Below are 17,429 nucleotides of genomic sequence, written 5' to 3'. Positions count from 1 at the left end.
GGTTGTTGTGACTTTACTTATCACTAATGGTAACGACATAGCTTAATGAGATGCTTTCTGGACGTCTCGCATCATTCCCTGACATCTGCCGGATTGAAATGCAAATGCTTGTTTTTCTCCCCTGTGAAGAGCAAGGGAGATGTCCTTCCTTCCTGACTGCTTGAAATTTGGTTATTTCTGGAGAAGATGAGAGGTTATCGAGGGGGGACTTTGCACATTCAATGGTCACAATGGCCCTCTATTGGCTATTATGAGCATCTTGGCCTTTGAGCTGGTTTAGGGGAGTAGGATGGCTTCCTTTCACCCGGCAGACATCTGCATTGCGGTCCAGCTGTAGTGACGTTTCCTGGGATCTTGAGAAGGTTTGTAACCCGGTTGGTTTTGAAGGTGGAATGACAGTTGAGAATGTGCCCATCTTGTCGCGTGATGTTTAAGACATTGCTGTCTTTTCACCCTATTTTGTTATTAGCATTTCTTGCTGTCCAGCCTCTTGTTATACCTCATGCCACAACCTAGTAGCCCGGTAGCCAAAATCATGTTCTTCAGATCATTAACTGCTACTGGGAGGTCTTAGGTTGATCAAAAAGATCCCCAAAAACCCCTCAAGTGTGTTGTTGGTTAACTGCTAAGTGTTACAGCTTAGAGATGGAATGGGCTGTGTAAAAAGGCATGTTCTTTCAGAACCAGAACAGCATGAGGACCCAGATGCGTAACGTTTTTCACACAAGCTTTATGTTATGGGAATGGGGCAGTCATGCACGTTAACACGAACGGCAGTGATTCGTAAGAAGTAAGGCAGAAGTCCTTCGTGGAACAACAGGAAGCCAGAGGCCAACGAGATCAATACCAGATACACGAGCAGATACTGGACAGACGGGGTCGATACTGGACAGGACGGGACAGACAGGATCGATACTGGAAACTAGAGACTGGCGCAAGATATCGGACAGGATGAGACAGGCGGGATCGATACTGGTTACCGGAGATTGTAGCAAGGTATCAGACAGGACGAGACAGACGGGATTGATACCAGACACTGGAGACTGGAGTCCGATAACAAACAGGTTGAGATAGACGGGAACGGTACCCTATACTGGACACTGGAGTCTGATATCAGACAGGACGAGACAGACAGGATCGATACAAGACACTGGAGACTGAGGTCAGATATCAAACAGGACGGGATAGACGGGATCGATCCAGGACAGAGTCAAATGACACGTCTTGCGGGTGCAGAGGTTCGTTGATGGACTGACAAAGGGTGAGTGAGAGCACTGAGCTTAAATAGGAGGGAAGCCAAATAGGCATACGTGTCAAACTCACAGCTCCGGGGGCCACACCCAGACCAGCGTATAGTTAAATACGGCTCGTGAAATCATTTTATATACATCTGCTAATAGCCCGGCATATAACTCTCAAACTACAGGTCCCATAATGCAGCGCATTAATCGAGTAAGCTGTAGCCTGACGAGCGCAGCTACTCTTAAAACTATCTAGAAAGTTAAAGAGGTAAAGAAAAATATGAAGATCCATCAGATGTTTTTCACCAAACAGAATCCCAAAGTGAAAAGCACAAATTCTGTTTATTTTTCCATTGTTTTTATATATTTTAAATTTATCTAGTTTTGACAGGAGACCTTTTTATGGAGAGCAAAGTATTTTGAATTATTTAATGTTGAAGGTTTTTTATTTTCTCGAATAGTCAAGTCAAGTCACATTTATTTGTATAGCCCTTAATTACAAAATGTCTCAAAGGACTGCACAGGTTACAATTACACCATCCACTGAACTTTCACCCTTTCACCCCCAAAAAATCCCGACTGTTATTGATTCAAATTTACGTTTATGTTTAGGATTTAGTGTATTCAATAAATATGTTTTGTCAAGAACCGAAACAGGATCAGGACCCAAACGCGTGACGTTTCTCACACAAGCCTTTTATTTTATGGGAAATGGGGAGTCAAGCACGTTAGGCGGCAATCTGGCGTGAAATGATAGGAAGCCAGAGGCCGACGAGATCGATACTGATTGCCCGTGTAGATATTGGACAGATGGGGTTGATACCGGACAGGACAGGACAGACAGGATTTATAATGAAACGAAAATAGAATTAAAACAGGACAAACTAGATGGGAACGAAAACTGGAGAGAATAATAAAGGGGACAAAAATAGACGGGAACGAAACTGGAAACGATATTAAACAGGACAACAGGAAACAGGACCGAGTCAAAAACCCACATCTTGCGGGGTAGAGGTCTGTTGACGGACTGACAAATGAAGAGTGAGAGCACTGAGCTTAAATAGACGGAAAGCCATTTTGTCAATGAGCCGCAGCTGGCGCCACACAGGCAAAATCAGGCACCATTGCAACCATGACATGTATTCCGTTCGTCCCGCGACCAAGAGTTTTGGCCCTCTGTACAATTGAGTTTGACACCTCTGATCTAGACTCTACGAAGAATTCATTTTGTTTTTAATGAACAGGGGGAACACGACAACACTACAACGGAGAGCCAGAGCTTTAAACTAGGAATCTGAAAACAGAGGGAAAAATGCTGGGTATTCTATCACTCGCGTTCTAAGGGATAGGCAGGGCACCCGTATGATGCGGCGGGGGTAAACCAGTGAAAGCTGTCGGGCCCTGCTGTCGAACAGAAGAGTGTGTTGTGCCACCCTGACCCGAGTGACATGGCCGCTTTCTTGTGTCCCGTTTCATCTGGAAGGACGAAAGCATGACCAACTTAGGTGCTGAGGTGCCTAACTTGTTTGGGTGTTGGGGCATTTGGGTTGGCCATAGTCAATTTTTGTGCTTTTTTTCAACTTTTTCCGTTTTCTTTTCTTTTTTTTGTACATGTCTTGCTGTCGGTCACCCCTCTTGAGGGATATGACCAGGGTAGATAGATCGATAGACAGATAGATTCTATCACTGCGCTACCTGAGTGCCCATTTTGCACATCTGGTTAGCTGCTCCTCTTGCACTCTTTGCACTACTGCATAATACTATACATAGCTATAATTATTTAGTATATTATTAGTACCTCAATACTCCAACTTAATACAACATTTTATTTATATCTGTACATTCAAGGAAACTGTGCGGGTCAGATGTATCGACCTTTCGTTCTGTATACACGTGTACAAGAATGACAATAAAGTATATCTGAATCTGAATCTGTGAGGTGATGAATGATCCCTAAAACCTTGGAGTCATCCCCGAGTGGACTTCCCATCTCGATCTGCAGCGTCCTCAATTCCCCCCCCGCCTAAGATCGCACTCAGCGCCAGTTTGTACTCCACTGTCTGGCCCGATTGTTTTACAGTAAACCCGATTGATTATTTCAGTCCCTTCAAGCTTCTCGCAGCTCCTCCTACCTCTTTCCTCACCCTCCCCTCCTGCGCTCACGCTTTCCAGCCACCTCCAGCCTCTCTTGTTCTTGTTGGACTGCAGCATCGAGAGGCGAGCATCTCGAGTGGAACCAACGTGGAGCTCACACGTTCCCACGCGTCGGCTGGCATGCAGTCCCGGCCACGGTGAGTTGTTCTCCTGTTCTCGTTTGAGTGTTCTTGGAGTAGTCCATTATCCCAAGTTTAGACATGATGGGGAGGAAAAGTTGGGGAAAAATCTTCTATGTGATTCTTCCAGGGGAGCTTGAAAACTTCGAGTGTTTGGTGACAAATGCAGTATTGTGGCAACGGCTCTTTGAAGCTGCTTAGGGTGTGTAATAAAGGTGGGGGGGAGGGTTGTTACATGCAGTCATTACTCAGGAAAGCGCTGCAGCGTGAGCAGACCCGAAGGTGTCGGGGCGGGGAGGGGGTGGGCAGGATGGATGCTCACGGACCGGGACAACCCACAGAAATCTAATTACGGGACGTAGCAGGCGTCAAACGCCTCCCGTTTTGATTGATGCTTTTTACTCCGCGTGCTTGGAATGAGCCACAGGCTGCTGTGGAAGTCGGTTAGAAGGAGTTGGATTATAAGTTTCTATCTTTCATCATTGGAAAACTTGTGAACTGGGATTTAAGAGAGTTTGATCTTATCCAGAAGAATTTTTCTTTTGAATGGTAGGTTGTTGTTTTTTTTTTTTTTTGGATCATTCTTGCTTGTCATCATTTCTCAATCCCCGAATAAGAAGTTCTACATTTTCAAGTTGGTATTTTACCTCACTTAACTCTTTCATTGTGTTAGGAAATAAACTATTAAAAATGTACCGTTGACCAAATTTTTCGAATTAGTCATCTGACTCCATTAACCAAACACAACTTACATTCGCCTAACAATGCAAGCTCGTTTCTTTATGGAAAAATGAACAAGAGACTGGCATTTCCACACGGAGGCAGATTTAATTTCTTGAATTTTAAACTAAGTGAATTCCATCGAATTAGCCAAATTAGTCTTCGTCGAGCCTCCTCTCTCGATTGTCCCTCTCGATCCTCGATCTTCTGAAGTTCTTCCTCTGCCCACGTCTTTTCACAAGCTGGCGTGCCGGCTCCTCCCATGGGCGTGCTGACTCCTCCCATGGGCGTGCTGACTCCTCCCATGGCCACCAGCTTCACCACCTCCTCGACAAAGGGCGCCGCAATGTCTAAAAAACTCATATCAGCAGAGCTTATCAGAACAACTTCTCCAAACAATGCCTGCCTTTCTGCGTCACAGAAGCTCCTCTTGCGTCAGCCCTTGTCCCAGTCCCTGCTGTTTTCTGTAAACATCATTCTCCACTAGGTTACATTGACCTCGCCCCACAGCTCAGCCAGTGAATATCTTTTGCATTTGAATGTAATTTGTATTTGATCGTGTAAAATATAAAATCCTTCAATTGCCAGTTTAAGTCACATGCATCTCTGACGTTTACAGCAGAGCTGTTGAGGTATTTTTTCATACGTGATAACTATGAATCCAAATCGGAGGTTTGAGGCTAAGAACAAACCTTTGTCATGGTGGACTTTTTGTCCCCCAAAACTTCTGGGATAGATGATATTGTCACAGACCAGGAACAGAGACGGGTTCCAATAGCGTTCGTTTTACTCAGTTTTTATTAAGAAAAAGAACAGTGCTTGCATCCACGATCCGATGAGAAGCAGAGAGCAGAAAGCGGAATTGGCACTTCCGTGTCGAGCAAGGATACTCGTTGGCAGCGAGAAAAACAGGTCAATGGCCGAGGTGGAGGAGCAAAGACGGAAACGGGTCCAGAAAACAGGTCGGCAACAGGTATCAGGCAGGAAACAGGGCAAAAACAGGTCGATGGCCTGGAGGGAGGAGCAAAAACAGGGACAGGTCCAGAAAAGAGGTCGGCAACAGGTATCAGGCAGGAAACAGGGAAGGATACTGTCAGAGAGTACACAAGCTTGCCTAGCTCAGAGCATAGGTTCGCAGACGGTCCGACGGGTTCTTTCGGAAGGCGGGAGTTTAAAAAGAGTCAAACAGCCAATCAGGTCCCGTGGCTGTTGGCGCCAACGAGGCAGCCGCAGGTGCCCCGAATCAGTAATCATGACAGATATCTCACAGTATCAGCATCCCCACTGAAGTTGAGGCAAGTTATCTGGCAACAGGGTGGAGGACAATAAACCTGACATCTTAAAATGTTACACAAATAGACTGTGGTGCCTGAGTGAAGACCCAACAAGAAGGCAGGGATACTATTTATTAATATTTTAGCACTTAGAAACTCTTAACCAGAGCATATCACTTTTTTGAGACATGATCATGCACTCTAGCATAACATTAACAACAGATAAAACCTCATTTTAACCCACCTGAGCTGAGTCAATGAAGCCTTTTTTCATCTTCACCGAGTATCCAATTATTTTCCAGAAGTCCGACCTTTAGCCAAGCATCATAATATCCTACACCTTCTATGACGGTGTATGGCATCCTAGCTAAAATTGATTTCGTATGTGATATATGCTAACATGGGCAGCACGGCGTCGCAGTGGTTAGCGCGTGTGCGGCACAGTTCTGAGGTCATGACATCGAACCTCCTGTGTGGAGTTTGCATGTTCTCCCCGTGCTTGCGTGGGTTTACTCCGGGCACTGCGGTTTCCTCCCACATTCCAAAAACATGTCCAAAATTGTCACTAGGTCTGAATGGCCGAGTGAGTTGTCTGTCTCCGTGTACCCTGCGACTGACTGGCAACCAGTTCAGGGTGTCCCCTGCCCAGTGCCCGAAGATGGCTGGGGTGGGCTCCAGCACCCCCGCGACCTTACTGAGGATAAGCGGTGCAGATAATGGATGGATGGATGGATACATGCTAGCATTTCCACCTCCTGTGTGATATATTAGATGCCTTTCGAAAATGTGATACATCTTTTAACAGTTGGCTAGCCAACTGAATCGTCCTAACATGGACTTATAAACTAACATTAGGCAAAAATGTCCACCAGGTCCTTTAGCAAGATCCAATATTCGCTGTTTGTATTACAATCGTATTGTATTCCCCTTACCAAATTGCATCCAGATATGACAAATTATTAAATGGAAAATCTAATTTTTCAGGTGTAAATGTAAGTCTCAATGTCGCTTATCAAAAGCAAACTTCACGTGTTTCAAACAAAGCTTTTTGCTAGATAGCGTAGCATCTGCTGTAGCTCTTTGGCGTGTGGTTTTTGTTCGCATGATGCACATTAGCCAATGCTCACTGCAGCCATCTGCGGGCTCTGCAGCAAGGCTGCAGGGCAAAGCATTTCCATATTGTCAACTTTAATGTCACATTCCGAACACGGCATTTTTATTTTCTTTTTTCGACACGGTACGTGATTTTGTCCGTTGTATCCTGTTTTGGTGCAATGGACAGAAAAATTGTTAACTTACCCTTAGGAATTTTACCGATTGCTGAAATTCAACACTGTATACTAAGTAATAATTGTTTCTAGTTTTTTTGGAATTAATGAATTTTTTACTCTGTAAACATTTACATAGCTATTTTTGCCTTCATGGAATGCCGAGAAAGGAAACATTCACATTGTAACCATTCCATAATCACGTACAAATTAAAACATGAAAAACAAAATGAGTTTTTTTTTTACTTTAGAGCAAAGGAATAAAAAAAATGCATTTTAAAAAATGTAATAAATAAACTACAATGAAACCCAAACTAGAAACGTTTTAAAACCCTAGCATGAGCCCAAAATCCTAGACCAAAACCCTAACTGGAAACCCTAAAACGCTTTAAAACGCTAATATGAGACCGAAACCATTGTTGGAAACCCTAGCTGGAGACCTCAGAATGCATTCAAATCCTAGTATGAGGCCCAAACCCTAGCTGGTAATCCCAGAAACAATAAAAAAAACTAACCTAAGGTCCGAACCCTAGCTCTACACCCTAGCTGGAAACCCTTGAAACACCTAAAAACCCGAGCATGGGGCCAAAAACCCTAGATTGAAATCCTAACTGGAAATCCTAGAAAGACTTTAAAACTCTGGTAGTACACCTAAACCCTAGTTGGAAACCCTAGCTGGAGACCCTTGAATTAACACCCTAGCATGAGGCCCAAGTACTAGCCAGACACCCCAGAAACAATTGAAACCCCTAACACAAGGTCGGAACCCTAGCTCAAAACCATAGCTGAAAACCTAGTAACTCTTAAAAACCCGAGTATGAGACCCAAACCCTAGATTGAAATCCTATCAGAAAATCCTATAAAAACTTCAAAATGCCGATAGTACGCCTAAAACCTAGTTGGAAACCCTAGCTGGAACCCCTAAACACCCCTTTAAGCTCAAATCTGTAACATCTGACCACTAGATGGCAGTGTGTTGTCTGGTGGGAGTGAGAGCCAGTGTTCCAGCAAAGCGTGGCGGCAGGATACCAGACAAATATGGCGGCAACCTAAGCGGGGATTCCACTGTGTATAAGAAATACAAATTTCTCGATATATTAATTTTCATAAAAATCAACATTGGTACGGTATATCATGTATTTTTTTGCATTATTTAAATCAGTGTTTTTTTTTCTTTTTTGAATTCAAGTTTTTTTGTACCACTAAAGTCAGTAAAAATACACACTGTCCCTTTAAAACCCTAGCTTGAGTACTAAACCCAAGTTGAAAATCCCTTGAAAAGCTTTAAAGCGGCAGTGTGGCTTTCAAACATAAATGACCCAGAAGGCATTTCATTTAAAAGAACACACACTGCATTCTGGGCCTTGGCAGGTGAATGCACTACCAGGGTCAGGATCCTCTTCATCACCCGGTTGAGGCAAAGTAAAGTTAGTTACGAGCCATTTCCCGCTTCATTTGGCTGCTGCATTGCAGCAAAAATCTCCCGGGCGCCTTCTCGCGAGCCCCCCGGCGCGCTTTGCGTTCAAGTGACTGATCCCGACTGATGTTTTATCTCATCGCGCCGGGCGAAAGGTGAGAGGCGGCGCCATACGTCAAGCTGCCACGCTCCATTTGGACGCTCCAGCCAACGTCTGCAGCCCCTCTGCTCCCTGAATGCGCCGGTAGCGCTAATATGGAATAGATGGATTTTACATCCCGCAGATGTATCTGCAGCTGCGGTTCTAGCATCATACTACGCTGTCAGCGTATGAGTACAAACTACAGTTCATTTACCAAGAACAGAAACGACAACATGGTGATACATATTACGTCCCTGTCCCTATTTAAACCCACTCCTCTCCGTCCCCTTTTGTCAGCCCATCTGCGAACCTCAGTTAACACTAGGCAAGCCTTTTTCGACCTCAGTAGGGTCGCAGGGGTACTGGAGCCCATCCCAGCAATCATTGGGCAGTGGGCAGGGGACACGCTGAACTGGTTGCCAGCCAGTTGCAGGGCACACAGAGACAGACAACTCACTTGCTCATTAATACCTAGGGACAATTCAGACTGGCCAATATACCTGAAATGCAAGTTTTTTGGGAAACCGGAGTGCCCGGAAGAAACCCACGCAAGCGCGGGGAGAACATGCAAACACCACAGAGGAAGGTTCGATCTCATGACCTCAGAACTGTGCCGCACACACGTTAACCACTGCGCTCCCGTGCTGCCCTGGGCCGTTATCCGCCTAAAATAATATAAACTCTTGCGGCAGTGATCTATTATCCCCAATCCTATATTGCTGCAAGCTACGATTGTCAGAGCGCAGTTTAGTTGGAAGGTGTGCACAGTTGTGGCTGCGATTCATTATCCTTGCTTGACTACTGCTGAGTGCAAGGGCCAGCAGTACAAATTCCTTTTTCAGTGCCATTGTGGCTCACCTATAATGAACTGCATTGTGTTGGCCGCGATCCATTACCCTCAGTCAACTATTGCTTGGAGCAGGGGCAGATTCATTTTCTTAAATAGAGGATAATTTTTTGAAAGTTATCACTTCAATTTTTCCCCCAAATAAATAGCAAAATGATTTTCAGTATTTTATCCACAGATTGTATTTGCTATTATCAGATGAAATCATGTTTTACCCCCCCAAAAAGGACTCAATGATGCAAGAATCCCATACAACTCCTGTCCTATCTCTTAATAATCCCAAGAAATTCCAAGTGGGACTTTAGTCATGTCTGCATGGTTATTAGCCTGCCACAAACAGTGGAAGGGTTTTGTGGTGCAGACACCAAAGCCCCCTGATGTGCTGACAGGTCTTTGGTGAAACCGGGCCAGTGCCGTGGAACGAGTCCCGGGGGCGCTCACTCACGCAGGCTGACACATGTTCCTGGATGAGAATCAGCAAACTGAGATGAATTATCCTTGACGCACAAGAGAATTGAGTTTTTTTCGGTCAGATTTTTGATGGGGATTAGGATGAAATCTTCAGAGAGAATGAGGATCAAGTCTTTCTTTAATGAAAGATGTGACAGGAGTATTCAATTCGGAGTTGAAATGGAAGGACACATTTTCTGTTTTTGCCCCATTAGAAGAACATTTGTCTCATTTTAAGTACTTCAAATTTCATTTCGGCATACAAATTGTCTCAAATGTTAGACGGTTGAATTAATTGTATTTTATTATTGCAGGGAATGATTCTCTTTTTAATTCTCTTATTCTAAATGTTATTCCAGCAAAATATGAAAATGTTAAGGAAATTAAAACAAAAACCTATTTTTTTTTCTGTGAAAGAAAGAGAAAAATTGCTTTGAATGAGCAAACTGGTTCCCTGCCCAATGCCTGAAGTTGGGTTCCCTGCGACCCTAGTGAGGATAAACAGTGGAGAAAATGAATGGATGGAACAATCCGGTCCGATGACGCATAGCATTTAACAACAGAGTTATTTTTCTTTCATCTTATTTTACCATAGTTTGATGTGTTTTTTTCAGAAAAATAAATAAAGTATATACTTCAGAAAATGAAATTGGATTATTTGTTTCTGTTAAATAATAAAAAATCATCGTATTTTTATCCATACAAAGTATCCTATCAGCCATGAGCTAAATCAGATAATTTATATGATTTTTAGTTTTTTCTTTTAAAGAATAATTCTTAGAGTAGAATTAGAATAAACATGGAGATTATTTTTAACTGTCCCGTTTTGTCAGTCCGTCTGCGAACCTCAGTTAACACTAGGCAAGCCTCTTCGACCCTGACTCCCACCTGTTTTTTGCTCCTGTCTGTCCCCCGGCTTTGACCCGTTCTTTATTCTGACCACATCTACCCTCCCTTCCCGGCTTTTGACCTCTTTTTGTCCCTGACCACGTCTGCTCTCCTGTCCCGGCTTACGACACGTTTCTGACCCCGACCACGTTTTTGCTCTCCTGTCCCGGCCATTGACCTGTTTTTCCGTCCTTGACATCGCCATCGCTCGCTACGGAAGATCCACTTCCATGTTGGGATCACAATCCGAGTACGAGAGTGACTTGCTTCCCGCGCCTAGCGAACACCGGATCGTGGGCGCAGCCCTTCCTCTTTCCTTTAATAAAACTTGTGAGAAACGTAACGAAATTGGGTCCTGTTTCCGTTCTGGTCCTGACACAGATAATTGAAATATATTATTTGTTTCTGTTATATCATAAAAATCACAGTATTTTCATCCATACAAAGTATCCTATCAGCCATATGCTAAATCAGATTACACATTATTCTTAGAGCAAAATAAAAAAAAAGATGGAGGTTATTTTTGTTTCAAATTTATTTAAAAAAATAAAATGAAACCGGCTAACTCATACAATATGGTAGATATTTTATCCTTTGTTGTTAGAGAATTAGGTAAATAAAATAAGACAAAAAGCATTCAAGTTGAGCAATGGTTTAGCAGCATTATTTGGTGTTTGTAATACAATTCCCTTTTGAGGTTTAACTTTTGGTTATTATTATAAAGTGTTATCAACGCGTGTGCTTCCTGTTTATTTATTTTTGAAAAAAAAAACAAACCTCTGCTAGTCATTTACGTTTCAAAGTAGGCCTACTATTGTAGAAAATAATCTGAGTTTGTAGTTTGGGCATCAATAGTCCTCAGAGATTGCCACGGTGGCGCTCCAGACAGCCGTGAAAACACCTTGATTTTAAGCTGCAGTCGAGTATTCATCAACCAACTTTTAATGAAGTGCTTTCTCTTCGTGTTCCTGCAGGCAGATGGCCTCGTCCGCTAAGCTCTTCCACAAGTGAGGAGTTTTCCAATTCCGAAGGCCTCCTCTTCAGTTCCATGGTGTTTCACTTCAGTCCTTAATTATTATCCCGGCAGCCGCTGGCTCCACCTTATAAACTACATCTCAGGCAGTTGTTTTAATCAAATACAAACACTCAGTGTTGAGCTTTGTAAAGATGAATGAAACGCCTAACAACAGGACTTCCCTGGTCAAAGGGGCCAAAGACATCGCCAAGGAAGCCAAGAGGCAAGCCGGCAAGAACTTAAACAAGGCGGTGGACCGCGCCTCGGACGAATACTCGACGCACCGTAGTTATAATCGATTCCAAAACGACGAGGAAGACGGCAACGACTACAACAACTCCTACGAGGAAGCCGACGGGCGCTACGGCGAAGACGAGGACGGGGCGTCCAGCGACGCCACGGAGGGACACGACGACGAAGACGAGATCTACGAAGGCGAGTACCAAGGCGTTCCCGCCTACCAGGACGGGAAACAGCGAGATGGACAAATTCCCCTGGGACAACCACCGAAGGACGCAGAGAAAAGCCGCAAAGAGCTGGAGGACGAGCGGCAGGCCGACGAGGAGGAGCTCGCTCAGCAATACGAGCTCATCATGCAGGAATGCGGACACGGGAGGTTCCAATGGCAGCTCTTTTTTGTCCTGGGCCTGGCCCTCATGTCGGACGGCGTGGAGGTCTTCGTGGTGGGCTTCGTGCTGCCCAGCGCTGAGACCGACATGTGCGTGCCCAATTCTGGAGCCGGCTGGCTGGGTAAGTGATAAAGTTAAAACTTATATGAACTCTATGTTGGCAGAATTAAACAAATAAAAACAAGCATTAAGGTAAATAAAGTTTATTAGCATTGGTGATGGCCCAAAACACCACTCGGCCCGGCTGGGCTCCCGGCCACACTGCGCACCCCCATGTGTCTAGTTAACTTTTGTCACACAAGAAACAGATAAATACACCGGAAATGCAACTTCAAAATAAAAGAGTACAAAACTGATAAACGTACAAGAGATGCAATCAGACTTATTATTGAACCGTTACTTCATGTGTGTGTGTGAAAGATTGTTTTTATATTTAGGAATATAAAAACAAGTTATATTCACACAGTGAATTCTGAGAAATGTTACAACCAAAAACGACCAACCTATCATTAAGGAACTTCGTGTTCGGACCGTCCGCTTCGAGCAGGGGCCTGAAATTTGGCTAGGGTTTTGGCGAGGTTTGGCCTAATCAGATTTTCCACAAGTAAAGCTCTGGTAAAAAACATTCCACTGTTCCCAGAGAAATGTCTATTAAATAAAGTGAGATATAAAATTAGAAAACAGTAAAGGATGGGTGCTTCGTTTGAGATGTCCTGAAAAAGTTATTTATCTATCTATCTATCTACCTTGGTCATTTCCCTCAAAAGGGGTGACCGACAGCAAGACAAACACATACAATAACAAAGAAAATAAAAGGGAAAAATAGCAAAAAACACACTCAAAAACCTTTGGACCATGGCCAACCCAAATGCCCAAACACCCACACAAGTTAGGCACCTCGGCACCTAAGTTGGTCATGCTTTCGTCCCTCCAGATGAAACGGGACACAAGAAAGCGGCCATGTCACTCGGGTCAGGGTGACACAACACACTCTTTTGTTCAACAGCAGGGCCCGACAGCTTTCACTGGTTTACCCTTGCCGCATCATACAGGTGCCCTGCCCAACCTTTAGAACACGTCTGAACATCCCACTATCCTTTGACAGCACCTCTCCACTCATTCCTATCACCAACCAAAGCTCTAGCTTCCACTAGATTTAGACTTCTTTCCTGCAGTGCACTCATAACACCATCCATCCACGTCAATCGCGGCCTTCCTCTTGGTCTCCTTCCATTGACTTCTGCTCTGTAGATCCTCTTCAACATTCGCTCCTCATCCATCCTCTCCATGTGTCCAAACCAACCGAGTACTCTCTTATCAACACGCTTGTTCAGTTCCACGACTATTCCAGTTCTGTCTCTCAAAATTTAATTTCTCAATCTATCCAATCTTGTCACTCCTAACATACTCCTCCAACACGTCAAATTAAAAACATTTAATTTCCTTCTTAAATCTGTGTTTAGGCTCCAAGTCTCTGCACCATACAACACAGTCGGCACAATCACACTCTCATACAGACCCCTCTTAACATCCATACTCATACTCTTGTTGCTCATCACTCTCCTCAGAGCACCCAAAACCTTGCTTCCCTGATTGACTCTGTGCAATACCTCGCACTCCATTCCACCAACTGCAGCCACATCACAACCCAAGTACCTAAAGCTTCCAACTTCTTCCAGCACCTGTCTATGCAACCTTATTTCTAACGCCATGCCCACTCCATCTCGTGAACACTTCATCACCTTACTCTTCCCAACATTCACACATAATTTACGCCTACCAAATACTCTTCCAAACTCCGTTACAAACCTTCCCAATGTTTCATCAGAATCAGAATCTGAAAAAGTTAAAAGTAGAATATTTTCTCTATGTGTTGATAAGGCCCAACTGAATTTAAAGAGCCTGTATGACGCTTTTACCCCACTGGGTCTATTCGAGACAGGTAACACATTAGTGAGCAGGAATGGGGGAGACAAGGAGGGAAGGGGCGATGAAGAGTGCTTTCATACTCGCCCATGCAAGAAAACATGTACACCAAACTGTGAAAGTGTTGTACCGTTCACATTTCTTGGCTTGTGCCATCTTGAGAGCCTGCAAAACAACACTTTGGCGAAACACTCCATATCCATGTTGTGTCCGGGTTTCAAGCCATTCGAAGATTTTCTTCTCCATTTTTGGGTAGTGACTCATTTTATTTTATTGTTTGTTATTGCAACATTCATTGCAGCCTGGTCAATCTGGAAGGAGGATTACCTTATGTGCGGTCCCTTCTCAAGGTTTCTTCATTTTCCTCATGTTGAGGTTTTTGAGTTATTCCTTGCCCTCTTGTTTTAGATCAGGGGAGGGTGTCATAATAGTCTCTAGTTTGCAATAGTCTTCCCTTTAGACTCCTTGTGATTAAGGGCTATACAAAAATATGACTTGACTTGACTTGGCTATTGCAAAGAACAATTTTACAAAAAAAGGACCATAATTAAACACACCTTTACTGTAAATTCTGTTTTCCCTACTGATTATATTGTTCCTGAATAAGCCACGCCCCCTCCCACGTGCTGCGTTCCATTCTCTACTGGCTACATACAACAACATATAATTGTAAAATCTGCCCCCCTGATTTTAGCATTTTATTTCATAGTTGTAAACAGGGCTTGGATGCAAGTATATTCGGTAGGGAGAATCTCTCTATAAGGAGAAATTCAGCCTCCTCCTACTATGTGCTTGAGATGCTTCCATCATAACTGTATTCACTTGCACTTTGTACGTCATTATAAGCACTCCCACCCTTTTTCAGTGTACTGCCGGATTGAAAGTTGTATCTTACAACGTGAGTGAAGGAGGAACAGTTAGCAAACAGAGTACATTGAAATTCATGATCGCAGTACGTTGTAACGATTTTTTAGTGAATACATTTAAATAATAACGCGTTACAGTACTTGTTACTAATGAAAATAATTGTTCCTTTGAATTGCGTTAGTCTCTTCATGTCAAGACCAGAACGGAGACAGGATCCACTTGCGATGCATTTCTCACAAGTTTTATTGGAAGAAAGAGAAAGGGTTGCGCCCATGATCCAGTGGTTGCTGGACGCGGGAAGCAGGTCGCTCTGAACGCGGAAGTGGATCTTATGTGACGAGCGATGGCGGTGTCTGGAACGGAAAAACGGGTCAGTAGCCGGGACAGGAGAGCAAAACGTGGTCGGGGGTCGGAAGCGAGTCGTAAGCCAGGAAAGGAGAGTAGACGTGGTCGGGAACAAAAAGAGGTCGAAAGCCGGGACGGGAGAGTAGACGCGGTCAGGCTCAAAAACGTGTCGAAGCCGGGGGACAGACGGAGCAAAAAACAGGTGGGAGTCAAGGTCGAAAAAGGCTTGCCTAGTGATAACTGAGGTTCGCAGACGGACTGACAAATGGGGACAGATAGGAGTAGGTTTAAATAGGGACAGAGAGCCCATCAGAGTCCGAGGCAGTTGGTGCAAAGGAGCGGGCAAAGGTGAAGCATATCGGTTCACATGAAACTGCACTGTTTACAATTTTATTAAATCATGTACATGAATATTACACAAAAGTAGTACCTACTCAATACTATTTGGTCATTTTAATGCTTTTAATTTATTTATCTGAGGTTCCGGGGGCTTGGAGCTAATGACCGTAGGTTTCTCTCACCCACCGTACGACAATTTCACCTTAAATTTGATTAATGTCATATTACTGTATATATACTTGAGAGCTTTACGGCCAGGTAGCGCAAGGATGCTGTAGTATTGGTCCACATTCCACACGTGAGTCATCTCACAGTGGGAGATGAGGGGGAGAACAAGAGAATGAGTCACATTATGTGGCCTACAGCGAAAATCAAGTAAACATACTTGGAAAGAAATAAAAACAAATTGTTAAACAGTTCCCTGGAAACTAATAATCACTTACGAAAAAAGAGAAAAACGGCAGTTGCTATTAAATGAAAACGGAAACTAATTAATATTTCATCAAACAAACTCAGTTTAGCGGTAGTTTAGCGGCCTTTGAGGTTTCTTTATTCTATCATCCATTGTTAGGTACACCGTTTTTGTATTTTGCGATCATTTCCTTCTATGACTCGATCGTTGGTGTCACTGTTTTCCACTTTTCTTTATGACTAACTTGCACATTTTATGAGCAAAAAAAGGAAATAAAATGCATAAAATCACAATCAAATGAGATGTGGCCCCTCTCAAACACAATCGAGATGGCGCCAACATGAATTAGTATGTGTAGATTATGCACATATTCAGTGTTGGGACTACAATGTTACAAAGAAATACGGTCCTGTAACGCAACTACTTTTCTCGGGGATGTCAGGACAGAAGAGCAGACGTGGTCGGGAACAAAAACAGGTCGTAAGCCGGGACGGGAAGCAGACGTGGTCGGGATCAAAACACAGGTCAGCCGACGAGGAGATCAGGTGAAAAACGGGAGCAAAAACGGGACAGGCGGGAGTCAGGGTCAAAAAAGCTTGCCTTGTATCAACAGAGGTTCGCAGACAGACTGACAAAAGGAGAGTGACAGGACAGGATTTACATAGGGACAGGGAGCCAAATAAGCTGGCGCAGTTGATTCCAATCGGTAATTATGACAAAATAAGAAAATACAATACGAGTGATGGAGAATTATTCAACAGTCGGAGAATATTGCAATTTACTTTTTCAATTTAATGAGTAATTTAGTAAAATTTCAGCCATTTGTATCCGGGATCATGTTCTTTTAGTCATAACCCTCAGTTCATGACCACAGGTGAGGGTAGGAACGTAGATCGACTGGTAGATCGAGAGCATGTTAAGTGATTCCACAAAAGTCTGGCTGTTTTCTTCTACATTTTATTTGTAGATTTATAGGTTGTTATTTTGTTACAGTGGTAAACTCTCAGTCGGTAATGATGTCATCTCGAGGTTAGTTTGACCCTTGAGGGCTTTTTTTAAGGGGCTTCACGACTTTTTGGTACGTTCTGGTCCCCACTAAACGCCAAAATAATAATAATAATCACAACAATAATAAAACACTGCACGTCAAAGTTCACCCAAGGTGGCCGTACACAGAGTACCAAACAAGAATAAAGCAAGAATAAAACAAGCAAGTAATAAATAGCAAATTAAAACACAGTAGAGTTAAAAGGGGGCAGTATGTGAGACAGGTGATCATTAAAAGACAAGTCTGAAGAGGTGGGTGTTGAGTCCGGATTTGAGGGTGGACAGGGTTGGCAGAATTCCTGAGGTCAGGCGGCAATGAGTTCCAGAGC

At 43.6% G+C, this 17,429-nt stretch overlaps 1 protein-coding gene across 2 annotated transcripts in view; it reads left to right on the top strand.

Moving 5' to 3' along the window:
* The first annotated feature begins 3,419 nt into the window (after window positions 1–3,419).
* The window catches only part of LOC148350315 (synaptic vesicle glycoprotein 2C-like), a 53,929-nt gene continuing 39,919 nt past the window's right edge, over window positions 3,420–17,429 (top strand). For both annotated transcript variants that reach the window (XM_088356176.1, XM_088356175.1), the window contains exons 1-2: window positions 3,420–3,532; window positions 11,495–12,285. In XM_088356176.1, the coding sequence (XP_088212302.1) occupies window positions 11,688–12,285 (598 nt within the window). In that variant the 5' untranslated portion in view covers window positions 3,420–3,532; window positions 11,495–11,687. The remainder of the gene's footprint in view (window positions 3,533–11,494; window positions 12,286–17,429) is intronic.

Source organism: Urocampus carinirostris, chromosome 16, assembly GCF_059441175.1.
Source record: "Urocampus carinirostris isolate Australia breed hairy pipefish chromosome 16, RoL_Ucar_1.0, whole genome shotgun sequence".
Taxonomy (NCBI): Eukaryota; Metazoa; Chordata; class Actinopteri; order Syngnathiformes; family Syngnathidae; genus Urocampus; species Urocampus carinirostris.
The sequence above is the reverse complement of the archived record's forward strand: the minus strand, read 5'-3'. Positions and strand labels throughout refer to the sequence as shown.